At 47.4% G+C, this 27598-nt stretch overlaps 1 protein-coding gene across 1 annotated transcript in view; it reads left to right on the top strand.

Annotated features, from left to right (window-relative positions):
• Positions 1 to 3158: 3158 nt before the first annotated feature.
• LOC133110063 (serine/threonine-protein kinase WNK2-like) overlaps positions 3159 to 27598 on the top strand; it is a 42565-nt gene continuing 18125 nt past the window's right edge. Inside the window, exons 1-12 of the mRNA XM_061219931.1 lie at positions 3159 to 3827; positions 13105 to 13277; positions 13815 to 14035; positions 15276 to 15433; positions 15625 to 15713; positions 17067 to 17286; positions 20970 to 21333; positions 22402 to 22898; positions 24010 to 24129; positions 24407 to 24535; positions 24764 to 25207; positions 26127 to 26243. Of these exons, the coding sequence (XP_061075915.1) occupies positions 3159 to 3827; positions 13105 to 13277; positions 13815 to 14035; positions 15276 to 15433; positions 15625 to 15713; positions 17067 to 17286; positions 20970 to 21333; positions 22402 to 22898; positions 24010 to 24129; positions 24407 to 24535; positions 24764 to 25207; positions 26127 to 26243 (3201 nt within the window). The remainder of the gene's footprint in view (positions 3828 to 13104; positions 13278 to 13814; positions 14036 to 15275; positions 15434 to 15624; positions 15714 to 17066; positions 17287 to 20969; positions 21334 to 22401; positions 22899 to 24009; positions 24130 to 24406; positions 24536 to 24763; positions 25208 to 26126; positions 26244 to 27598) is intronic.

Below are 27598 nucleotides of genomic sequence, written 5' to 3'. Positions count from 1 at the left end.
AGCTGCTAGCACTATAAATAAAGTATATGAAAAGTTCCATCAACATCACTTGTGGCAAAATAATTAACAATAATTATAAATAAATTATTAATTAGAAATAATTATTAATAAATGATCAGTACACTAGCGCGCATTGGTAGCGGATATATAACTTAACCTGGTCAAGACTGAGCTTCTCTACATCCCTGCTAAGTCCTCTCCGACAATCGACCTCTCTAACCCTCTAACCCTAACCCTAACCCTCACTGACTGTTGAGGACTTACAGCATAATGAAGAAAAAAAGCCCAAGATCAGAAACACTCTTCGGGAGGCCAGTGCAGATGTATCAGTGACTACAGTAAAGTTTGCTAAAAAGTACCTAAAAGAACCTGCAAGTGTTTTGGACGAAAGGGACTGTCCCAGATTCAAAGCACCAAACTCATCCCAAAGCAAGGCTCATAATGGCATCCTTGATCTTCAATGGCACATGTTAGCATGTTGAGAAACACCGGTAAGTGACTGAAAAGGCTAGAATCTAGACTAGATGGTGAAAGCTTGCTGAAACCTCCACCAAGGAAGTGGTTTGTACCTACCAGATGAATCCAAAACACCTACAAAACTATTTGTTCAAAATATTCTTAAATGGGGGCACAATGTATAAAAAGGTGCTGTATTTTTACTTGGTGAAATCAAAATGTATAAAAGCTGAAAATCTGCATCTACCCTTTTTCTAAACAGGATTGAAAGGTAAATGGTTGGCATTTATACAGCGCCTTTATCCAAAGCGCTGTTATGCACAATCGATGCTTCTCATTCACCCATTCATACACACACCAACCAGGATTGAGCTTGATTAGTGCTGGCATGGAATAGTATACCTCCGGGGACCAATAGTATACCTCAAGGCACCACCTGAAGCTTATCCTGGCCGAGACTGAGCTTCTCTACATCCCTGCTAAGTCCTCTCCGACAATCGACCTCTCACTGACTGTTGAGGACGGTGTAGTTTCCTTCTCCCATACGGCAAAGAATCTCGGGGTGACAGCCTCACCCTGGCTCCACAAGTATCCTCTGCCAGAACCTGCAGGTTCTTTCTGTACAATATACGCCGTATCCGTCATCTCCTGACGGAGAAAGCCAGCCAGCTCCTAGTCCAGGCGCTCGTCATTTCCCGCCTGGACTACTGCAACTCCCTCCTAGTTAGTCTCCCTCCTTGTGCCATCAAGCCCCTCCAGCTGGTCCAGAATGCTGCATCACTCCCTACTCCTTTCTGATATCCCTATCCCTATCCCTCTGGTCATGGCTTAGTTCTTCAACAAAAAATACAAAAATAACATAACTACTTAGACATGGAATACAGAGATCCAACATGTTTCCACTTGATGAAAATTAAAAGTTTTATTTTACTTACAGTACAGAGTTTGGTGAAACATACCATAGTAATCCAACAGGCTGACAGATTAATAATAAACATGACACATGGCACATGATAGAAGACCTGTTTTTCATGAAGTGAAACTATGTGAAACATATAATCCATACATTCAGCCAGGTTCTAAACTCTTGTGTTCCTAAAATCTCAAATTACTGCCATATTTAACCATTAACGAGACAGATCGGCAAAGTGATATAATTATCACAGATGAATCCAAAAGTAAATATATTCCAAAAAAATACTCTTAATATCCTCTACAAAATTTGGACCAAAGAGAACTGTGCTGTAGAAGGTTCAGATAAGGTGCCTTTCAAAAGACAGTCCCCATGTAATTATTCCACCTCCACTGACTACTCCCACTGACCTTTTGCTATTGAAGTCCACTTCACTAAAAAGTAATTGTACAGGCTAATCCGTAAGCGATGCTAAAGTTCAGCGATGAATCTTCAGTATCTTAAATTAACCTGCACGTGCACGTGTTTCTTTTGAGTTTATTTCTCATTCAATAATCATATTTTCTCATTTGTATAAAAAAACATATATACATATATTTATATATAATTTGAAGACTCCCTACCCACCTACCAGTCCAGAACATGAACAATAGGTAAACAATTGTTGTCGGTAACGTTACAAACGGCTGCGTCAACAATCGCGGCAGCCCTCACGCAATACACAACCAAAGAGAGACGTCCTGAAAACTTGCGTTTTTATTGGATATGCGTGGTTGCTATGGGCGTGGAATTCATTCGTAGAATGGAGCAGCGCTCTGGATGGAGTGTGTGTATGATCGAACTGCAAGGTGTTGTGTTTTTATTCCAGCACCGGTGACAGCGCGTTGCAGCTGATCGCATCGATAGAACTACAGCCGTCACTGTCGTTCCGGGCTTTTGCAAACCTCTCGGAACAGCGAGAGGTTTTTTATTTAAATTCCGCAAATATAATGTGGGTGCTAGGAGAGCTATATTGGATAGACAGCTATCCAAACTGCGCATCGTTCCTTTTTCTATAGCCTGTAGTAGATAATGGGTTTATTTTGGCTGAAACCTCGAGTCCAAAACCTAATAACAGAGAGAAGGGTAGGTGTGATTAAAATCGATAACATTTCCTCGCTTTGCAGTTTTGTGTTGGGCCTGTTTTAGATGTGATCTTGGTAGCTGTTTGATCAGTAGGCGAATTCATATGTGCCAAGTATTTCGCCGGCAAGTTGTGCATGTGCGCGTGCCATCTTGCATCTTTTAGATTTAACGACATGAACTGTAACCAGGTTGCGATGCAACTGCAAAGGACTAGCTATATGTAAGGTCCCCCGTACGTTGAGATTTATGTGTGAGGGGGGTAGTGTACTTTCGCGCTTCTACAATATTGCAGACCGTATACAATGTCTAATATTTTAATTCAGGCGTGCAATAATTTATTTTGCCAAATACCACGAGCTTTTCTCAGTAAATAATAACAGTTGAAATTTCTAATGATGTCATCCCTTGCACACGTATGATTAACATCGAGTTTGGAATTTCAAGGGGGGTAGGGGGGAAAATATCTTTGTCATCGTTTCTTTAGTTTGGATGTCAACGTAGTCCGTAGCTAGCCTACAGTGATATCGATGACAGCGAACTGCGTCAGCGAGGGCTTGGAGCTGCAGGTAGCTACAGTATGCGTTCAGCCACTACTGCTGGGCTAAAATCATGCTAACAGCAGTCCCGGGGACGCCAGCGATAAATATTTAAACTCTAAGCTAAGATGGAATCAGGGGACGAATTCAACGCGAATCCTCCGCTGGGATACACGTACTCATCTGCCCCCAAATCAGAATGTGAACTTAGCATTTCATCCTACATGTATGGAGCTAACAGTGACACTAACATCAGCAACATGGACACTGCAGCACCACCGAGAGGAGGTAGCGACCCCAGCATGTACCCTTCATCTGATAACAAGGCACAGGTCCGTCCACGGTTCATCAGGAGAACTTTATGGTTTGCCGACGCTGACGAGCAAACGTTTGAGGCGACGGAATGCGAGCGCCACAACAAGATCCGGAATATAAACCTTCTAGCAGCCACACACGGGACAGCGGGAGCTCGCGTAGGCTTTGTGGTACCAGAGGGGTCCGGGGCCGATAGTCTTGGCCAAACGGACAGCGCCTTAGAAAGCGGCAGTTCGGATGTGTGTAAGGAGAAAAGCGAAGCGGAGGAGAAGTCCAGGGATAACTCTGCGGTAAATGCGCATAGCAATGGGAAAGCACAGAGCGACGAGAATGAAGAGGAAGCAGAGATGAAAGCGGTCTCCACGTCCCCGAGTGGTAGATTTCTGAAGTTTGACATTGAGCTTGGAAGAGGCTCCTTCAAGACGGTCTACAAGGGCCTGGACACCGAAACTTGGGTCGAGGTTGCCTGGTGTGAACTTCAGGTAATAGGCCTACTTGTATTTGGTATAATGAAATAATGACTGTGCATACAACTCAGGCAAATTATAGGCTGCCATAAATAACGACATAGCCTACCATAAATCCACGCTAATATGTGAGCGATTTACGCTTGTGTGTGATTTTATTTAACTAAATTAACTTTCAATATTGTCATTGTATATAGGGGCCTAATATTTTAGGTCCGGATATAAATACTTCAGTTGACATTGAATATTTTTTTACTTGCACGCTGTTTTTTTTCAGCCCCGCGAAGATGACAAATGGCCCCTCCAGTGTAGGCACGTGGCTCGTAGAAGTTATCTAACTAAAGCACTAAAGCCGCACAATCGCTATTCTTCCCTCGACCTCTGTGTGACAGATTCTAGAGACCAACGATAGCTCAGGCGCTGAAGCCCTTGCATGAGTGCACAAATTGTCTCAGGTCGTCGTGATATGTGCCGCTGTCTGTCTGGTCGTCTGGGTTGTTCTGAGAGCCGTTTCCAAGAATAGTTAAATTAACAAGATGAAAACAACAACAACAGTTACATACAAGCCTTCATAAACAAGTGATTTTTTTTTTTTAGCTGAGAATTGCAATTAGCAACAGATGAAGCTGTTCTCTCATGCAAAATTATTTGGGTTTGAACTTTGATTACGTGGTTGGAATTATGTGTGTACAAAGATATCCTGAAATTTGTTGATTCTAGGTTTATCTACATGGCGGTTACCGGTGGTTCTGTCAAAAAGTGGAAAACATTCAAACAAAGAGAAACATTTTTTCACTGTGTCTACCCTTCATTGTATGCTTGATAAAAGGAGTTTGGGGCGGCCTGTAGGTAGTGGTTAAGGTAAATGACTGGGACCCACAAGGTCGGTGGTTCTGATCCCGGTGTAGCCACAATAAGATCCACACAGCGGTTGGGCCCTTGAGCAAGGCCCTTAACCCTGCATTGCTCCAGGGGAGGATTGTCTCCTGCTTAGTCTAATCAACTGTACGTCGCTCTGGATAAGAGCGTCTGCCAAATGCCAATAATGTAATGTAATGGTCATTCATAAGAGAAACAGGAGAAGTGTGTGACATTAGCTAGCTGCAAAGGACTTTTCTTTCATGAATCACGAGCAAAGAGAGGAATATCAGAGAGATAGAGAGTCTTAACTTATTCCAAGACTCCTGTACGAGTAGAGCTACTCCTTACGATGCCAGTCAGCCCTCCTGCCCAACCGTTTATTTTAGTTTTATTCAGACGGAGAGGGGTTTACACGTAGACCCCCCCACACAGGGTGTTCACATGAGGGTTGAGAGTAGGCCACCGTATGGACTGTAGGTCTCACACGTACACGTCTGCGATCGAGCGCTGGATCTGCTGCCTTTCATAAAGGTCCCGAGTTCTAAAAGCTGGCGTTTACCTAGTAAACCTAGCCATTGATTATGGCGTGTTGCATGATGCGTATACGCGGGTAAAATAGAAATTGGTTCTACTTTGCCAAAGTTTTTTTTGTTGTTGTATAAGATTTTTGGTATAAAAATTCCCAGGCTTAAGAGTCCATTCATAATATAGACAGTGAAAAATATAGCCAGGAATGAAGTGAAGTCTGGCTGTCCAGCACTTATCACCTCCCTGAGCAATGTACAGTGACCCGGCAGTGACAATACCTACCCCTGACTGGTCCACAGAATACATACAATCTTGTCCAAATGACACAATAGCTTAAATAAATGATTGCTTTTGTATTTTTCGACCACATTGGTACCACTCGCTCAAAGGATCCCTGACAGACCTTTACTGGAGTCATCAGCTGCATTGGTACTACAGAGCATGGGCGGCCTACGTGGGCGGCCTGTAGCGTAGTGGTTAAGGTAAATGACTGGGACAGGTAAGGTTGGTGGTTCTAATCCCGGTGTAGCCAATATAAGATCCCCACAGCCGGTCGGGCCCTTGAGCATGGCCCTTAACCCCGCATTGCTCCAGGGGAAGGATTGTCTCCTGCTTAGTCTAATCAACTGTACGTCGCGTCTGCCAAATGCCAATAATGTAATGTAATGTAATGTAACAGAGCAAAACGTCTCGCGCCGAGACCAGGAAGTGAGCTTCAACAACAAAGCCCAGGCTTGACCCTACGGCTCAGTATTGTCCCGTCACAGCGGTGCTCCCGTGAAGACGGCCAATCACGTTTAACTGTGTGATTCGCACAACAAACCTGCCCTGGGTCGCCCCTCGATCAGCCTCCATTAATATAATTACAAATTAATAAGAGAGTGAGATTTGAAAACATGACATGATGGTAATATCATGCTGGAACATGGCAATGGCAAACCATTGTCATATTGTTTCCGAGAATGGCATATGCAGCACAAGCGAAATGCAAATAGTATGATAACGTTTGATTACAATGCGGTGAAGCTTGCTAGGTAGCAATATAATTAGTATAGACGTACATATTTTAGTTATTTATTAATAGTGTCATAATGACGTATACGTCTCCCAAAATGTGTACCGTTTGCTGCAGAAATTGCTGTCCAGAGATTGTTTTGGCCAACCACACAAAGAGAATTAATGAGTTATATCTTTGTCTGCTAAATGTTGCTTTGTGGTGGAACTCCTTTAAAAAAAAAAAAACAACAACCTTATAAACATGTTAGACCTTGTAATAATAATATAAAATTGGCAAAGGATGCTATCACAGGGGACATCTAAGGTTTGGCAGAGCTTGTCCGAAGCCTGGCGGTGTGATATTGTGATACTACAAAAGAGTGCTGTGTCACTCATTTGAAAGGATTTACAGCCAAAACATATGTTAGGGAAGGCATAGATAGGCCTGTGATTGTGATTTACTACCGGTCCAGATTAATTCAGTGTAGCCTGCGTAGTGCCTGGCCCTGATTGGTCCGTTAAAAAACGAACGGTAGTACATTAGCGGCCGGCGGGGTTGGACGTGCGCCGAGCAGGAAGTGGCGGCTCCTTGCTGAGGTCTTGTGGGGTCTGCTGCGGCAGACGCCGGCCGGGGTCGGCCGAGGACAGCGAGCTCTGCGGAGGGCAGCTCGTGCCGTGAGAAAAACCCCAGCACTCTGCGGAGCCACCCTGGCCACTGCCGACTCACAGACGGCTATAAGGCTGACAGAGAATCAACCGTGAGCTATCTGGTTAAACCTGTCCACTGCTAACTCACAGATGGCTATAAGGCTAACAGAGAATCAACTGCTAAGTCACAGACGACTATAAGGCTGACAGAGAATCAACCGGGGGGGGGCTGTCTGGTTAAACCTGGCTTTTGCTGACTCACAAATGACTCTCAGGCTCACAGAGAATCAACCAGGGAGCTGTCTGGTTAAACCTGGCCACTGCTGACTCACAGATGGCTATAAGGCTAACAGAGAATCAACTGCTAAGTCACAGACGACCATAAGGCTGACAGAGAATCAACCAGGAGCTGCGTGGTTAAACCTGGCTTTTGCTGACTCACAAATGACTATAAGGCTGACAGAGAATCAACCATGAGCTGTCTGGTTAAATCTGGCCTCTGCTAACTCACAAACATCTATAAGGCTTACAGAGAATCAACCAGGGGGCTGTCTGGTTAAACATGGCCTCTGTTGACTCACAGATGACTATAAGGCTTACAGAGAATCAACCGGGAGCTGCGTGGTTAAACCTGGCCTCTGCTAACTCACAGATGACTATAAGGCTTACAGAGAATCAACCGGGAGCTGCGTGGTTAAACCTGACCACTGCTAACTCACAAATGACTATAAGGCTTACAGAGAATCAACCGGGAGCTGCGTGGTTAAACCTGGCCTCTGCTAACTCACAGATGACTATAAGGCTTACAGAGAATCAACCGGGAGCTGTCTGGTTAAACCTGACCACTGCTAACTCACAAATGACTATAAGGCTTACAGAGAATCAACCGGGAGCTGCGTGGTTAAACCTGGCCTCTGCTAACTCACAGATGACTATAAGGCTTACAGAGAATCAACCATGAGCTGTCTGGTTAAACCTGACCACTGCTAACTCACAGATGACTATAAGACTTAAAGAGATCAACCGGGGGCTGTCTGGTTAAACCTGGCCACTACAGAAGCCTGTTTCTTTTCTTTTTAAATTTTTTTTTCCAGATTTTCCCCTTTTTTCTCCCAATTTGGTAGCCAATTGTACCTCGTCTGATTCAATTGGAGGTAGTCGTATTAGATGTACCGCCCGTACCCCGCCCCTCGGCGGCCCGAAGGAGAACGACACGCCTTCTTAAAGCCGCCTCGTCTCGTGCCCGTTGCCGTGATTCCGAGGCGCCCGAGGTGCTTATTGTGCGGCGATCTAATAACCCTGCCAAGTCCCTCCCTCTGGAGCAGCGAGCCAATTATTGCTGCCCCACGTGAGCCGGCCAAACTTGCAGAAGCCTGTTTAACCGTGCCAACTACAGAAGCCACAAATTAGCCATTTAGCAGGCATTAACACACTAAAACCGGTTCTTTTAGCAAAAGCTGCCAATTGATTACTTCAGCTCTCAGAGGACCGGCACAACTCTAAATACTAAAAACACTTTTCACTTGTTTTAACACTTGCTGCAAATTGTTGAACCTTTTCTGCAGAATTCACCATTCCTCAACGCTTTTGAGAATTGTTCTCTGCACGGTGGTGGAGGAGGTCAGACTGCAGCCCTTGTGTGTCGCACACCTTTCTGCAGGCCATGGTGGAAGCATGTGCAGATGTTGCACTTGAATTCTTCCAAGGGTGGATCAGGTATACCAGGTTCCCATGCTGCTCTGCTAAAGCTAACATCATCCCGGTGTTGCCACAATAAGATCCGCACAGCCGTTGGGCCCTTGAGCAAGGCCCTTAACACTGCATTGCTCCAGGGGAGGATTGTCTCCTGCTTAGTCTAAATCAACTGTGCGTCGCTCTGGATAAGAGCGTCTGCCAAATGCCAATAATGTAACGTAATGTAATGTAATAACATCATGTGTGATGTGGATGACATTTTGTGGGGCCCGACCCAGCCCAGAGACGAGACGGGGATCACACTGATGATGCTGAGTAGTGGGAATGGTAAACTATTCTTTAAATTGCTCAGAATTTTGTCTGTCGTGCTGCGTATACTGAGTTTCTTTTTTTTAAATGCTACTCTCCTTTGCAATTACTACGTTTTGTGTTCCTTCAGCTGTATTGTGTTTACTGTACAGTACTTCCTTTTTACTCAGCATCTCTTCTCAGTACTGCAAATTTAAAAAATAGAAATTTCCACACTCCCTCATTTGTTACTAGTGTAACATTGCAAAGATCAATATCTCAAAACTAGAAGAGAAGCATATAACTCCTGACTCACTGCTATAAACGTTTTTTGCAGTAGTGCTGTCAATTTATCTGATTGTCGTGTTCAGGGTAGTTTAATTTTGATGGAAGAGTATATGTTTATGAGAACATTGGCACATTGGCTCATGTTGCCTCCACGTTGTCCTGGCACCTGAACAATGGCAAGCTGGTAAATGATAATTCTTCCTCTTCTCTGTCTTTTCATGAGGTTAAACCCTGTCTCGTCAACAAAGACATATTCATGGGGTTCGGCCTGAGCATGAAGCAAAATAATTCTCAACAAAAAAATATTGTGTATATACAGTGGGCTCAAAAATGATTGGCACCCCTGACAGAAAATGATTAAACAATACTCGAAAAAATTCTAAACAATATATTTATAGACGAACTCGAAATACCAACATGTGATAAATATTGTGCTATATTAATGTTTCAATGGAACCAACAAAAATCATTTACTGATTTAATTCAAAATCAGTTTCCTCCAAATCAATGTTTCACAATTATTGGCACCCTTAAAGATTATTGTAAATAACACCTACCAAAATTACAGGTAACACACATGCAATATCCCTTTGTCATCCAACATCATGAAGAAAACAAAAGAGTTCCAAAGAGGCAGATGGTCGTAGACCTTCATAAACGTGGTAATGGCTACAAGAAAATTCACAAACGATTGAATATACCACTGAGCACTGTCAGAGCAATTATAAAAAAGTTCAAAAGATATGGAACTGTTGAAAATCTCATGGGTAGAGGACGCAACTGCATCTTGCCCCCCAGGATACTGAGGAGAATGGTGAGAGAAGCAACAAAATCCCCAAGGATCACAGTGAAAGAATTGCAGGCCTTGGCGGCATCTTGGGGTCACCAGGTTTCAAAAAGCAGATGCCACCTCCATAACCACAGCCTCATTGGAAGGGTTGCCAGAAGAAAGCCTTTTCTGACCACAAGAAATCGCTTGGAGTTTGCCAAACGTCATTTACATTATGACTGGAACAAGGTTCTCTGGTCAGATGAGACCGAAATTGAATGTTTTTGTAACGTCAGATACAGCATCGGTATGTTTGGCGTAGGAACAGAGATGCATACAAGGAGAAGCACCTCATACCCACAGTGAAATATGGTGGTGGGTCAGTCATGTTTTGAGGCTGTTTTAATTCCAGAGGTCCAGGGGCACTGGGTAGGATTGATGGCATAATGAATTCCAGCAAGTATCAGGCAATTTTGGCTGAAAATCTGGTTCCCTCTGCCAGAAGTCTGGGACTTGGTCGTAGGTGGACTTTCCAACAAGACAATGACCCACAACACACCTCAAGATCCACACAGAAATGGTTCCGTGACAACAAAATCAACGTTCTGCAATGGCCATCTCAGTCACCAGACCTCAATCCAATCGAAAACCTGTGGGCTGAGTTGAAGAGGTCAGTTGATAAGCACAAACCCCATGAACGTGAAGGATCTTGAAAGGATATGCAAAGAAGAATGGTCCAAAATCCCTCCAAAAAATTACAGGAAGCGACTCCATGCTGTTATCCTTGCCAGAGGTGGTTTTTATTAAATGATTGTTATGATTTTGGTTGTTTCCATTGAAACATTAATAAAGTACAGTATTTGGTATTTGGTGTATTACCTTTCTCTATAATTACATTATTCTTTTTTTTTTAAGCCTTGTTTGTGCTTTGCTGGCGAGGGATGCCAATAATTCTTGAGCCCACTGTACATGTATTGTAATTACAGTAAGGTAGGTACTAGAGTATGCAGTGTGCACACTTTACACACTTTACGCACCGCAATGAAAGATACTCCTTGCACTCAGTAATTTACAGTAAGGCTCTACAATACTCTGTAGCTCTTTGGGCAGCTTGTCCATTTTGAGGAGCCATTGTTCAAAAGCACACAGTCGCTCTGTTTATTGTTCCTGAGCTTGTGACTGGTGTGTTAACAAGTGTTTGCACATGGAGAAAGAAGTTGTGTGTTTCCTGAATTTAGGTTGTGATGACTTGAGCTAACGCTGCTAGCGTTTGTTGCGTGAGCATGGTGTGTACCAGTGATTCATGAGGGCAGATTTGCAGAAAAAGTTTGAAAATTTGCAGCATGAGTTAAAACATGTGAAAAGTGTATTTAATTTTGAGCTGTGGTCCTCTGAGAGCTGCATTAATCATTGGGGGGGTTTTTTGGCTAAAAGAACCAGTTTTAGTGTGTTAGCAATCGAGAAAAATGGCAATTCATGTGGATGTTTACTGAAGCTTATGAGTACAAAAGGTCCCATCAGGACAGGTGAAGTGTGATGTTTTAGGAGTGACAGGTGAAGTATGCTGTTTTAGGAGTGACAGGTGAAGTATGCTGTTTTAGGAGGTGAGGGGGTGAAGTATGCTGTTTTAGGAGTGACAGGTGAAGTATGCTGTTGTAGGAGGTGAGGGGGTGAAGTATGCTGTTTTAGGAGTGCGGGGTGAAGTATGCTGTTTTAGGAGGTGAGGGGGTGAAGTATGCTGTTTTAGGAGTGACAGGTGAAGTATGCTGTTTTAGGAGGTGAGGGGGTGAAGTATGCTGTTTTAGGAGTGCGGGGTGAAGTATGCTGTTTTAGGAGTGACAGGTGAAGTGTGATGTTTTAGGAGTGACAGGTGAAGTATGCTGTTTTAGGAGGTGAGGGGGGTGAAGTATGCTGTTTTAGGAGGTGAGGGGGGTGAAGTATGCTGTTTTAGGAGTGACAGGTGAAGTATGCTGTTTTAGGAGTGCGGGGTGAAGTATGCTGTTTTAGGATTGAGGGCTTAAGTGTGCAGTTTTAGGAGGTGAGGGGGGTGAAGTGTGATGTTTTAGGAATTAGGGCTTAAGTGTGCGATTTTAGACAGGAATGAAGTGTGATGTTTTAGGAATTAGGGCTTAACTGTGCGGTGTCAGGAGGGGGTGATAAAGTGTGCGTTTTTGGAAAGGAGGGGTGAGGAATGCTCTGAGAGAGCGCAGAACAGAGTTGAACAGCAGTTTTCACAGAGCGATGAGTCATCCTGAGACAGAGGCTCCTGGGTAAAGCGCATCACACACCTGCGCTGGAGAGAAGTACACCGCCGTGGCAGAGAGCCGTCTGCACCTCCGCCAGACAGCGTTAAACACCTGCACAGAGATACACACGTACACAAACACGCACACCCACACAAACACGCACACGCACATACACACATATATATACACAAACACGCACAGCCACACAAACACGCACACGCACACATACATATACACAAACACGCACACCCACACAAACACGCACACGCACACATACATATACACAAACACGCACACCCACACAAACACGCACATACACACATATATATACACAAACACGCACACCCACACAAACACGCACACGCACATGCACACATATATATACACAAACACACACAAACACATGCACGCATGCACACAATGTTAGCTCAGGCGGTGAGAGCAGTCGTCTCGATCCTGCTCTGGGTGTGTCAGAGTGTCCCTGAGCAAGACACCCTAACCCCCAAATGCACCTGATGAGCTGGTTGGTACCTTGCATGGCAGCCAATCGCTGTGTGTGTGTGTGTGTGTGTGTGTGCGAATGGATGAATGAGAAGCATCAATTGTACGGCGCTTTGGATAAAGGCGATATGTAAATGCCAGCCATTTACCATTAACACATACACACACACATATAAACATAAACACAAACACACACACACACACATACACACAAATTAATCACAATATAAATACCTTCCTGATGCCTGTACATTATGTCTGTGATTGGGACAAAAAATAATAACATACTTACAGTACTGTGAGGAAATAAATATTTAAAAAACTACTGTTTGTTGTGCGGATAACTTTCTGCTCTCTCTTTCCTTTCCTTCACTATCCCTTTCTCCCTTTCCTTCCTCCCTTACCCCCTGGCTTGCTTTCCCTCTCCCTGTCCTCTCTCTACCTCTTTATTTCCCCTCTATCCCTCTCTCAGGATCGTAAGCTGTCCAAAGCGGAGCGGCAGAGGTTCAAGGAGGAGGCGGAGATGCTGAAAGGGTTACAGCACCCCAACATCGTGCGCTTCTATGACTTCTGGGAGTCACTGCTGAGGGGGAAGAAGTGCATCGTGCTGGTTACAGAGCTGATGACCTCAGGGACCCTGAAGACGTGAGTGCCCACTCCCCACAGCCAATATTAGGCTTCTGAAGCTGGTTATCCTTACCTGTAGATAACCTATGTGATGTTACACACACACACACACACGCACACACACACAGACACACAAACACACACACACACACAGACACACGCACAAACACGCACACACACACGCACACACACAAACACACGCATGCACAAACACCCACACGCACACACGTACACACACAAACATACACACACATACAGGCACACACAGACACACGCACAAACACGCACACACACGCACACACACACACACACACAAACATACACACACATGCAGACACACACAAACACACACACATGCACACACACACAGACACACACACACACATGCACACACACAAACACACACACACGCACACACATGCACACACACAAACACACACACATGCACACACACACAGACACACACACACACATGCACACACACAAACACACACACACGCACACACACGCACACACACACGCACACGCCTCTGAGACGGGTGTTCCCTGTGGCAGGTATCTGAAGCGCTTCAAGGTGATGAAGCCCAAAGTCCTGCGCAGCTGGTGCAGGCAGATCCTGAAGGGCCTGCACTTCCTGCACACGCGCGGCCCTCCCATCATCCACCGCGACCTCAAGTGCGACAACATCTTCATCACCGGGCCCACCGGCTCCGTCAAGATCGGAGACCTGGGGCTCGCCACCCTGAAGAGAACCTCCTTCGCCAAGAGCGTCATCGGTAAAAAAAAGAAAAAGAGAAAAGCTCCGTCCGTGTCAGTTGGGGTCACGCGGACTCGGATAGTCCCCGAACTGCACTCGCTATCGATCCTCCATTTGACAAACGCTATCAATCGCTCGGCGTCGAAATGCTGAAATGTAATATGCCCCGAATACAGTCTAGATCTTAAACCCGTATGTCTGAATCATATTTCCCCGGACTCCTTGGGAAAGCGGGCAGCGAGGAGTGCGTTGGGGTCATGTCCCTGTGTAACCTGCTTCAGTATAGATTATGCTAGAGAACAGCTTTTTTGACTCTCTCTTCTGTGGGCCTTCAGAACTCTTGTGGGCAGGACTCCAGGTACTAGTGGGCAGGGCTATAGTACCTCTCTTGGGTGGGGCTTTAGTATTCCCCTGAGTAGGACTTCATGGGCAGGACAACTAGTGGGCTGGGCTATAGTACTTTGAGTGGGCAAAAGTATTATAGCCCATACTTTGAGTACTTTTGAGTACTACTGGGTGGGGATTCAGGTAACGCTCCTGGGTGGGGATTCAGGTGACATTCCTCAATGGGGCTTCAGGTAACATTCCTCAGTGGGGCTTCAGGTAACATTCCTCAGTGGGGCTTCAGGTAACATTCCTCAGTGGGGCTTCAGGTAACGTTCCTCAGTGGGGCTTCAGGTAACGCTCCTGGCTGGGGCTTCAGGTAACGTTCCTCAGTGGGGCTTCAGGTAACGTTCCTCAGTGGGGCTTCAGGTAACGTTCCTCAGTGGGGCTTCAGGTAACGTTCCTCAGTGGGGCTTCAGGTAGCGCTCCTGGGTGGGGCTTCAGGTAACGTTCCTCAGTGGGGCTTCAGGTAACGCTCCTGGGTGGGGCTTCAGGTAACGCTCCTAGGTGGGGCTTCAGGTAACATTCCTCAGTGGGGCTTCAGGTAACGCTCCTGGGTGGGGCTTCAGGTAACATTCCTCAGTGGGGCTTCAGGTAACATTCCTCAGTGGGGCTTCAGGTAACATTCCTCAGTGGGGCTTCAGGTAACATTCCTCAGTGGGGCTTCAGGTAACATTCCTCAGTGGGGCTTCAGGTAACATTCCTCAGTGGGGCTTCAGGTAACGCTCCTGGGTGGGGATTCAGGTAACGCTCCTGGGTGGGGCTTCAGGTAACATTCCTCAGTGGGGATTCAGGTAGCGCTCCTGGGTGGGGCTTCAGGTAATGTTCCTGGGCGGGGCTTCACTAACCGCCTGTTCTCCGTTGCTCCTGCTCAGGCACTCCAGAGTTCATGGCCCCAGAGATGTATGAGGAGCACTACAACGAGCTGGTGGACGTGTACGCCTTCGGGATGTGCATGCTGGAGATGGCCACCTCCGAGTACCCCTACTCTGAGTGCCAGAATGCCGCCCAGATCTACCGCAAAGTCACCAGCGTACGTTCACCCGCGGCGTTCCCTCCAAACCAGTCAAATTTACACATTAGCCGTCAGCGTTCTGTGTAAGTGTTCCCTCTGAATCGGTCGGAACAGCACGTTCAGCCTCGGTCCTAACTGGAGGAGAAGCAGGTTTGCCACGATTCCAGGAGGGGTTTCCTCTGAACTCTTGTGTCGTCTTTTGTACCCAGGGTGTGAAACCAGGCAGTTACAACAAGATCACAGATCCTGAAATTAAGGAGATTATCGGAGAGTGCATCTGCTACAAAAAAGAAGAGAGGTTAGTGTCTCTGTTGCTGTAATGTATATTGATATTTTTTCACAAAAATATTCCGATGATCAAATAGGCCCTAGTCCTTGTAACTTTGTTGTACAGGTAGCAGTTGAAATTGTACATCCCTCTCGGGTCTTTCAGTGCACTTATCCCTGGTTATGGGTATGCACTTTGTTGTATGTCGCTCTGGATAAGAGCGTCTGCCAAATGCCATTAATGTAATGTAATGTAATGTACTGAACTCTTTTTCAGTTCAGAATACTTGTGTCAGGCGTGCATGTGGTTTGGAAATGAGAAACCAGGAGAGTGAAGAGATTCAGAATGTGTCGTGTGATAGTGTGTAGTAGGGGCGGCCTGTAGCGTAGTGGTTAAGGTAAATAACTGGGACACGCAAGGTGTAGCCACAATAAGATCCGCACAGCCGTTGGGCCCTTGAGCAAGGCCCTTAACCCTGCATTGCTCCAGGGGGAGGACTGTCTCCTGCTTAGTCTAATCAACTGTACGTCGCTCTGGATAAGAGCATCTGCCAAAATACCAATATATGTAATGTAATGTAGCTCTGCAGGTTTTGAGTGTGACACAGTGAGGCAGTGCTTCGTGTGTGACACAGTGAGGCAGTGCTTCGTGGGTGACACAGTGAGGCAGTGCTTCGTGTGTGACACAGTGCGGCAGTGCTTCGTGGGTGACACAGTGAGGCAGTGCTTCGTGTGTGACACAGTGAGGCAGTGCTTCGTGTGTGACACAGTGAGGCAGTGCTTCGTGTGTGACACAGTGCGGCAGTGCTTCGTGGGTGACACAGTGAGGCAGTGCTTCGTGTGTGACACAGTGAGGCAGTGCTTCGTGTGTGACACAGTGAGGCAGTGCTTCGTGTGTGACACAGTGCGGCAGTGCTTCGTGGGTGACACAGTGAGGCAGTGCTTCGTGTGTGACACAGTGAGGCAGTGCTTCGTGTGTGACACGGTGAGGCAGTGCTTCGTGTGTGACACAGTGAGGCAGTGCTTCGTGTGTGACACGGTGCGGCAGTGCTTCGTGGGTGACACAGTGAGGCAGTGCTTCGTGTGTGACACAGTGAGGCAGTGCTTCGTGTGTGACACAGTGAGGCAGTGCTTCGTGTGTGACACAGTGAGGCAGTGCTTCGTGTGTGACACAGTGAGGCAGTGCTTCGTGTGTAACACAGTGAGGCAGTGCTTCGTGTGTGACACAGTGAGGCAGTGCTTCGTGTGTGACACGGTGAGGCAGTGCTTCGTGTGTGACACGGTGAGGCAGTGCTTCGTGTGTGACACGGTGAGGCAGTGCTTCGTGTGTGACACAGTGCGGCAGTGCTTCGTGCGTGACCCAACGATGGCTCTTCGTTGGCAGGTACACCATACGGGAGCTTCTGGACCATGCCTTTTTCGCCGAGGACACGGGGGTGAGGGTGGAACTGGCAGAGGACGACGACGGGAAGAAGACCTCCATCGCCCTCAAACTGTGGGTGGAGGACCCCAAAAAGCTCAAGGGCAAATACAGAGACAGTGGCGCGGTCGAGTTCACCTTCGACTTGGAGAAGGAGGTCCCGGAGGACGTGGCTCAAGAAATGGTCAGTGTTGGTCTGAGGCCTGCTCTGTGCAAGATGCCTCTGGAGTGGTAATAAAAGGTCTCTGTGCAGCCACAGTGGCGGAACAGGCTAAGACGCAGCCGACTGGCGGTTGCAGTTTTGTTGCAGTTGCACACCGAGAACTGGGGTTTGATTCCCGGTCCTGCTATAAGCCAAGTTTGGCCGGCTCTCGCGGAGCGGCGTAATTGGCTCGCTGCTCCAGAGGGAGGGCCTTGGCAGGGTCAGTAGATCGGCGCACAATAAGCACCCCGGGCGCCTCGGAGTCACGCTCACGAGCATGAGACGAGACGGCTTGAAGAAGGCGTGTCGCTCTCCTACGGGCCGTCGAGGGACGGGGTGTGGGCGGTGTATCTAACACTAACTCTAATTGGATCAGACGGGGTACAGTCGGCTACCAAATTGGGAGAAAAAGGGAAAAATCTGAAATAAATGTATAAAAATAATAATAATAAAGCTCTCTGTGCTTGGGATTTTAGCCATGCGAATGACCAACATCAAATCCAATTTGACGTGATTGGACATCATCACCAACCTAAATACAGTAACTGTGCGACTGACCATTGCCAGACTAAGCACATTAGCCATATGAATTACGTCCTAAACACATTAGCCAGGTAAATGACCATTACTGTGCAAAACACATTAGTCATGTAAACGACCCATTGCCATACTAAAACCAATCACCATTATAGCAATAAACATGCGAGTGAGCGGCATCATGCTAAACACAGTTATCATTGGAAACGGTGTTTAACTATGGACATTTATTATATGGTTCTTGAGATTAAGACCAGAGATCTCTGTTCCCCTACAGAGGATAAAAATCGAATTGGCGAGTCTTAGGGGGATGAATTAGTCATACGACTGGCCACTGCCATGCTAACCGCATTAGCCATGTGAATGAAGATCACTGTTTCTCTTTGGCTTTTTTGTGACTTTCCCCATTTTTGCCATTTCTGGTGCTTTCCCTGTTTTTTGTGCTTTCTGTGATTTTTCAGCAGTTTTGGATAGTAAATCTCAACCTTAACACAACCCCTGGTGTGGTATACCGATATATGTAGGCCAAAGCATTTTAACCATATAGCCAAATGCTTGGAGAAAATAAATGCGAAGATTATTTTCCCTTGGTGACTTTAACCAATATTTTCTCTAACAAACATCCAGCCTTAAAGCTTATCTTGTAGCCACATTAAGCTCCGCACAGCCGTTGGGCCCTTGAGCAAGGCCCTTAACCCTGCATTGCTCCAGGGGGAGGATTGTCTCCTGCTTAGTCTGATCAACTGTACGTCGCTCTGGATAAGAGCGTCTGCCAAATGCCATTAATGTAGTGTAATAATGCACGCTCGCACATAAATAGGCACAGACTCCTTCGCACACAGTTATCCTTGGTTTCAAAGTCCTCTCTTCCCCTCTTCCTGCATGCGATGGCTGCAGATGGCGAGGCTGTTTGGTGCAGCACTGCAGAAAAGCTCATTTTAATCATGTTTATTCAGAACCTATCTTGGCAGGCTCGTAATCTCTTTGTCCAGAGTCGGTCCAAATTTAGCCCCTTTAAGACGGTGATTGACTGTCTTCCAGCCAAGCTGGAGTTTCAGGTTCCTTCTCTGTCCTCACTGGAGTAGAATGGTTGCACCTGCTCGCATTTATTTGCGAGTTTTATAAACTTGTCCTCTACTTCATTTTCAAATTACAGTGGCGTTGTCTTACAGTGGTCCTCAGTGATAGCAGGGTATGTAGCGCATTTTATTTAATTGTTCGTTTTAGTTATTTAGCAGATGCTTTTAATCGATTTGCAAGTACGTAGGTTCTTCAACAAGTGAAAAGCATCAAATCCATAAATGGTAGAAACACGCATGAATGTGCAGCTAGTGCTCGTAATGAGGGGACCACAAGGTGACCAGAGCTGGCAGACCGGACTGGTGGATAGTATTCTGGACCAGCTGGAGGGGCTTGATAGCACAAGCCGGGAGACCAGCCAGCCAGGAGAGAGTTGCAGTAATCCAGACGGGAGATGACGAGCGCCTAGACCAGGAGCTGGGTGGCTTTCTCCCTCAGGAGATGACGGATACGGCGTATATTATGGGGGACAAACCTGCAGGTTCTGGCAGTGGAGGATAAGTGTGGACCAAGGGTGAAATGGTCTTCAAGGGTCACCCTAAGATTGTTGGCTGTGTGGGAGGAGGATACTACAAAGTCCTCGACAGTCAGTGAGAGGTTGATTGTTGGACGGGACATAGCAGGGATGTAGAGAAGCTCAGTCTTGCCAAGGTTAAGCTTCAGTTAGGGGGAGGTCATCTCCACAGGGATATTAGCCAAGCAGGCAGAGATCTGCATGGTGACCTGAGTATGGGGAGGGAAAGAAAGCAATGAGTGTCAGAAAAAAAATAAGAGTCGTAAGAAAGGCCATGGGAAGAGATAACAGAACCAAGAGATGTGGTGTGTAGAGAAACAAGGAGCGGACCAGGAACTGAGCCCTGTGGTACCCCAGTTGGCGTGGGTCAGAGACTGAGCCCCTCCAAGTCACCCGGTAAGAACGACCGGAGAGGTTGGAAGTTAACCACGTGAATGCAAGTCCTGTGGCACCCATCCTAGTCAGCAACGAGAGCAGAATTGTTAGACAACTTCTCCGGAGGCTCCTTTTGCAACAATTGCTCTGGCCTGGCAGCCAATCACACAGAATAGCCTTCCTCACCTGAGGAAAACTGGGTGGCCTGTAGCGGAGTGGTTAAGGCACATGACTGGGACCCGCAAGGTCGGTGGTTCGATCCCCGGTGTAGCCACAATAAGATCCGCACAGCCGTTGGGCCCTTGAGCAAGGCCCTTAACCCTGCATTGCTCCAGGGGAGGATTGTCTCCTGCTCAGTCTAATCAACTGTACAATCGCTCTGGATAAGAGCATCTGCCAAATGCGATTAATGTAATGTAATGTCTGTTGCTGAGCTGGCTTATGCAATGCAGCCTGGGCCTCTATTAGAAACTGCATGACCTCAGAATGCCAGAAAGGATTTGGAGGATTGATGGGAAATGTAGTCCAGAAGTTAGGAGGCATCAGGAAACACTCTTATTTTCAAATGTACTTGACAAATGACCTACCTGTGGGGTAATTCTGGCAGCTCCAATCACTGCTGCATGCACTGATGTCCCAAAGACAAGGTATTAGCAAGAATTAGCAAGGTATTTATGCAATTAAGAAAGTACGGAAGCATGCTTCCCCCACTTCAGTTTCGTGAATAATAAAAAGATGCATTTAAAGGTACAATAGGTAAGATTTTTGTAACTCCCTTCCTATCATTGAACATGTTGACTCACCCTCTGCCTGTGTTCATAGTGCTTTAAAAAAAACAACTCTGTACCAAAACATTGTATAGGTGTACAATAATTCAAGCTCATTGGTTGAAAATTAGTTGTAATTGCCACAGCCAATGGCGTTTCAACGTCAACGTGTTTGTTCACAGAAAAGGAGGAGGGATAAACAGTGTTGTGGTCTGAGGATGTTTGTTGATGCAATTCCTCTCTTGACCGTTAGAAGTCTGAAATTACCGATTGTACCTTTAAGCGGAGTCTTACACGTGAACCTTAGTCCCCTCCTTTAAACCTCAAAATGAGGACCCGCCTCAAACACTGCTTAGAGTCCGTTACACTCACTGACTGAATATCACCTGTAGGTGGAGTCAGGCCTCTTCCAGGAAAATGACGTGAAGATTGTGGGGAAGTCCATACGTGACCGGGTCGCCCTGATCCAGTGGAAGCGGGCGAGGAGAGTGACGGGGGCTCCGGCCTGTAACGGAGAAGAGCAGGGGGCCCAGGACCGGGTGCAGGGGGTGCAGGGGGCCCAGGACCGGGCGCAGGGGGTGCACGAGGCGCAGGAGCCAGAGCCCCTGACGGTGCAGCCTGCCCCAGTCCTGCAGGACCCCGCTCACGCGCTCACGACCCAAAGCTGCCAGCAGCCTCCGTTTGGGCCAGAGGACCCGGCGTCCGACCAGAGCGCTGCCATCGTCACCCTGCACGACAGCGCCACCTCTGGCCAATGTGAGGCACTGCGGCCGTGTGTCGGAGTGAGACCCACGTACACACACACACACACATACATACTGACATGCGCACACACACACACACACACACACGCACACACACACACACACTGACACACACACGGACTCACACACACATACACACGCACACACACAGACACACATGGACACATGGACACACACAGACACACTGACACACACATACACACTCACACACACGGACTCACACACACATACACACTGACAGACACACACACACTCACACACACATGCATACACACACACAGACACCCACGTACACACACACACACACTCACACACATGGACACACACACATACACACTGACACACACACACACACTGACACACACGGACACACACGGACACACACACGCATACACACGCACACACACAGACACACACGGACACATGGACACACACAGATACACATACACACATGCACTTACATACACACACACATGGACACACACGGACACACACATACACATGCACTTACATACACACACACACACACATACACACAGACACAGATACACACATGCACTTACTGAACAATGCTGAAGTAAAGTTAGTGTGTAGTGTTCTCCAGTTGTTGAGTGCCTGCTGCATACACTCACCGAGCACTTTATTAGGAACATTTTTACTTTATTTTTATTACCTACTTATTCATGTGATTATCTGATCAGCCAATTGTGTGGCAGCAGTGCGATGCATTCAGCAGGAACTGCAGCTGTCCATCAGACAGAAACGCCTTGTTAATGAGAGGCATCAGAGGAGAACGGCCAGACTGGTCAATGCTGACAGGAAGGTGACAGTAACGCACATAACCACACATTACAACAGTGATATGCAGAAGAGCATCTCTGAACACAAAAAACGTGTGGATAGGCTACAGCAGTAGAAGTATAAAAAATAAGTAATAAATACCTCATAAAATGTTTGGTGAGTGTATGTATATGTGTGTGTCATTTATTACATCATACGTTGAGATTGAACCAAAAGGAGAGAATTGTTGGTGACGTAAAGCTGTGTTTAATTTCCGCAGCGGACAGCACCTTTGGCAGTGGTCTGAGCTCCATGTTGTACTCAGACAGCCAGCACAGCGCCCCCTACCAATCCCAACAGGAGCCCTGTCCCATTTCCTCATCTACACAGCAGGTGTGCAGCCCTCCAGCGGAGCCCTTAGGCCCGCTGCACCAGGGGACCTATCCCCCGTCTTCAGCACAGCTGCATCAGGGGGCCCACACCCAGCCCTCAATGCAGTTGGCACAGGGAGGTTATCCCCAGTCTGCACCACAGCAGCTCCAGGAGGCCTACCTCCAGCCATCTGCCCAACTGCACCAGGTCGCCTATTCCCAGCCATCAACCCAGCTGCACCAGGTGGCCTATTCCCAACCATCAACCCAACTGCACCAGGGGGCCTATTCCCTGCCATCAACCCAACTGCACCAGGGGGCCTATTCCCAGCCTTCAGCCCAACTGCACCAGGGGGCCTATCACCAGCCTTCTGCCCAGCTGCTTCCAGGAGATTACCACCAACCAGTGAGTTTCTTCACCAGATAAACGCTTCCCTCTCCATTGAAAGCCCATCCATCTCTCGACAATATCCTTGGATTCTATTGTGATATGATTTTCCAGTAGAGATATACAGTACAGATCATATTCTCCTGGTACACACAAACCAAACAAAATTGTGGTGTTACAATCGCAATTGTAGGGTTGAAACAGGTGCTAGTTATAATCGCTTGCAGGTTTGCTTTATAGTTATAAAACCTTCTGACAAATTGTATCCAGTTAGCTTGGTTAGGTTGATTTAGCTAGCTAGATGCTGCTAAATGTAGTTAATTAGTACAGAAAGAATGTAATAATGATTGAACTGTTAGCAATGATTTGCTGGGTAATTATAAACGCTAGACATTATGCAATATGGTAAATGGACTGCATTCATGTAGTGCTTTTATCCAAAGCACTTTACAATGAAGGCCTCACATTCCTTACTTTGCATGACATTAATGGCATTTGGCAGATGCTCTTATCCAGAGCAATGTACAGTTGATTAGACTAAGCAGGAGACAATCCTCCCCTGGAGCAATGCAGAGTTAAGGGCCTTGCTCAAGGGCCCAACGGCTGTTCGGATCTTATTGTGGCTGGGTTCAAACCACCGACCTTGCGGGTCCCAGTCATGTACTTAACCACTACACTACAGGCCGCCCATTCACACACACACTCACATACCAACGGTGACTTTCTACCATGCAAGGCACCAACCAGCTCATCGGGAGAAATTGGGGTTTAGGTGTCTTGCTCAGGGCAGGGGACCGAACCGGCAACCCTCCGACTGCCAGACGACCACTCTCACCTCCTGAACCGATGTCACCCCTATATGCACATTGACAACCGTTAAAAGCTCATTTTGCCTAAATGATCTGGACAGCAAGCAAACTGCAAAATTGACATCATTAGGCTGTCTACTTTATGCTTAGACATAGCTGCAGTAGAAAGCTAATGCATAGGAAATTGTGTCAACAATATGGGAATACAATTTGTTTGTAAGACAGCGTGTACCTTTCTATCATTGGCTTGGCTGGCAGTTTTACTCCTGTCACATGAATAGTTTTATCCGCAGTAAGACTGTATCTGTGCATTTCAGCAGACTGCACAGAACATCCGGCCGGCCGGTCCGCCCAGCCAGCCCCCAGAGCAGACCTTCCAGGAGCCTGGACCGCCCGAGCAGGCCTTCCCAGCTGCACTGTCACCTCCACCTGCCCAGCAGGTGAGTGTGCCACGCCCTACAGGGCAGTACTGTGTGCTCGCCGGGACAAACTCAGGAGAACTGTGGCTCTGCAACGCACACCACCCTCTTCTCCTACCCATCTCTCTCTCTCTCTCTCTCTCTCTCATTCTCTCTCTCCCTCTCTCTCCCTCTCCCTTTCTCTCTCTCATTTTCTCTCTCCCTCCCCCTCTCTCTCCCTCTCTCCCTCTCTCTCTCCCTTTCTTCCTCTCTCTCTTTCTCCCTCTCTCCCTCTCTCTCTCTCTTCCTCTCTCCACAGGACTCTCTCTCTGACAGACAGCCCCTCCTGCAGCAGGTCCCGCCCCCTGTCCCAGGCCACACCTCTCATGCAGTGACCCAGCCCATCCAGACCTCTCCCCCGTTCCAGATATGCACAACCTCCGCACAGGTAACCCCGCCCCCCCCCCCCCCCCCTCCACACTTCCTGTGGAGAGATTCAGCTGCTATCTGGTGCTCATTAGCACTTGTCCCCACAAAGACCAATAAATCAGACTCTTTTAACTACAGTTTCACGTCACAGGGATGCCCTGTGTTATAGATAGTGCAGTGCTTTAGCCGATTTCTCGTGTGTCCTTTTAATTTTTAATTTGGTCTCTTTTTTTTTGGCATTTTGCAGTTCTCCCTGCCATACCCCGTCATCCCAGCAGGGGGCAGCCTTGCTGAATGCGCTCCCTTCCCGATGTCCCTCGCCCCCCCCACCGCAGGCCTGCCCTGCAGCTGCATGGTGAGCCCAGCCATGCCCACCCCCATCCCCACAGCCAGCCCTGCGCCCGCCCTCGCCCCCCCCATGCGGTCCCTGCCCCCTGGGGTGCCCTCCTCTCCGCACCCCGCGGCCGCGCCCACGCTGGCCCCGCCCCAGGCCGTGAGCACAGACCCCCTGGCCGCACACCCTGCTCATGTCCCCGCAGCCCCGCTCCACGGCGCCCCCTGTCTTCCACAGCCGGCACTGCACCACCAGCCCCCGCTGGGCCGCTCCCTGCCCGATCCGACCCCGCCCTCAGAACTCACCCCGCCCTCTCTGCCTGAACAAGCCCCGCCTTTTCTTCAGCCCGTGGTCCAGGTAAACATCACAGTCCTGCTTCACCTGAGGTGCAGTTCGAGACCGTCGACGTTAGCTGACGCTCGCGAACATATTCAGACTTTTATCCGTTCGCCACGAACGTCAGCTAACTGTTTGAGAAGGTACTGTGCAGAGAACAAAAGTTGGCTCTTATTTGTCGGTTATAATACACTTTAATCAATGGAATATTTGTTCTTACCTTAAAAAATAAATTCCAGATAAGCAACGAGGCAGCTAGCTGGCATTGTCGAATCTAAGTCGCATCCGTTTGTATTCGAAATGCACTAAACTAAATTGAATGTTCACTGAAACTGTTTGCTGCGAACATTGTTCGCCGTGAATGTTCGCCGTCTTGAACGCTCCTCAGACTTCTGCCACACTTCCAAATCGAGGGATTAATACAAGAATGTTGTGCAACTTTTATAGAAAGGGCACAGTGTTCTATTATTAAGTGAAAGCATACTCGTCTGACGTAATGACAGATTACAGTGCTATGATTAGAGAAAGTGACATCGCGTTATTAGTCGATAAAAGTATTGTGTTATTAGATAAAGGATATGAGCCTTCTCTGTGCAGACCTCTCCCCTGTGCCAGAACACATCTCTTGTATTTGCTACTGTCCTGTATTTTAATCACATACCTTTAATATATTGTGTAATTTTAAGACTGTTTTAACTTGTAATACATAGTTTTATGCTTTTATATTTGCTTTTATAAATGCATGATATTATTATTTGTATTATTCATATAATTTTTTAATTATTATTATTATTATTATAATTGCAGGGTTATTATTAGATCAGACTCAGTGTGTTATTAGTATTATTATAATTACAGGGTTATTATTAGATCAGACTCAGTGTGTTGTTAGATGTTGAGTGCATCATTAGAGTGCTGCTGTGTTTGATTCTGGCAACAGGATCCAGCTCCAGTCCTGAGGGCCCCGCCTCCCCCCGGCGTCAGCCAACCCGTGAGTCAGCACAGCCCTGTTACCACGGAGATGCCAACCCTGACACCTGCAGAGTCCAACTTCATGGTGCTGACCACTCACACACACATATGTACACACACAACATACGCACACACATGCACGCACACGCACACATACACACACACACACACACATATGTACACACACAACATACGCACACACATGCATGCACACAGACACACACAGATATGTACACACACAACACATGCACGCACACACACGCACACATACACACACAGATATGTACACACACAACACATGCACGCACACGCACGCATACACACACACACACGCACATATGTACACACACAACACATGCATGCACACACACGCACACACACACACACACACACATATGTACACACACAACACATGCACGCACACGCACGCATACACACACACACACACACACACATATGTACACTGTGGCGCCCCGTGGGGAGAGAGAGGCAGAGAGAGCAAGAGTAGTTCCTCAACGGGTAGTTTTAATGAGGTTCTGGTGTGCCTTCAGGGCACTTTTACAACGTCCCAAACAAAAAACTTCCTTTCTCACAAAAACGAAAAAAAAGTCACCGGCCAAAAAATTCGGTTTCCCGGTCCGTCGGTGGTTCTGGGTGGTCCGTGCCGGCCGCGCCTTTTGGTAGGGCCTCCGAAGACCCGCTTCCACCGTGGTGTCGTTAGTTGCTTTCCCGTGGCTGTTTCCTCTTCACTGGGCTTCGCCTCCGTTTCCCTCCGTACTCAGCCCCGCTCTGTGGTTGCGCCTCGCCTTTTGTACGGCTCCGCTCTCTCTCGGAGTCGGTCCGGCTGCGCCTGTCCAATGAGAAGGGTTAATTGTCTCTTCCTCACATTCCCCACGCGTCTTTCCCCGTGTCGCTGGCCATGGTTCTGACTCTCCTCGCCGGCTCTCGCTCCGGTGCGGCTCTGTTAGATACGACCTGGGGAAATACACGTGGTTAATAACTTTTCCTAGCAGAAGCCGCCGGCGCACGGGCCGTTCCACACCAGTGGTGTACCGATTTCCGATCGGGCCACCACAACACACACAACATACGCACACACATGCATGCACACAGACACACACATAGACACACATGGGCACGCACACACGCGCACGCACGCACACACACACACACACACACCCTCATACACTGCCTCACACGATCTTGCACTCCTCCACAAGCACAGAAAAGTTTACTGATAAGTTTGCATATCGGTTTTTTTGGCGTCTCAGCGTGTTTCAGAATTGATGTTATGAGTGTTGGTGTTCATGTTCGAGCATTGGTGTTTTAGTGTGTTGCGTGTATTGGAGAGTTTCAGGGTCAGTGATTGCGTGAAACAGGAAAATGACCTACTCAGCAGAATGAGTCTGTTCATGCTGATATCTCCTTTGTTTTGACTGC

Source organism: Conger conger, chromosome 14 (genome assembly GCF_963514075.1).
Source record: "Conger conger chromosome 14, fConCon1.1, whole genome shotgun sequence".
In the NCBI taxonomy this organism is placed as follows: Eukaryota; Metazoa; Chordata; class Actinopteri; order Anguilliformes; family Congridae; genus Conger; species Conger conger.
This window is presented reverse-complemented; position numbering and strand designations above follow the sequence as displayed.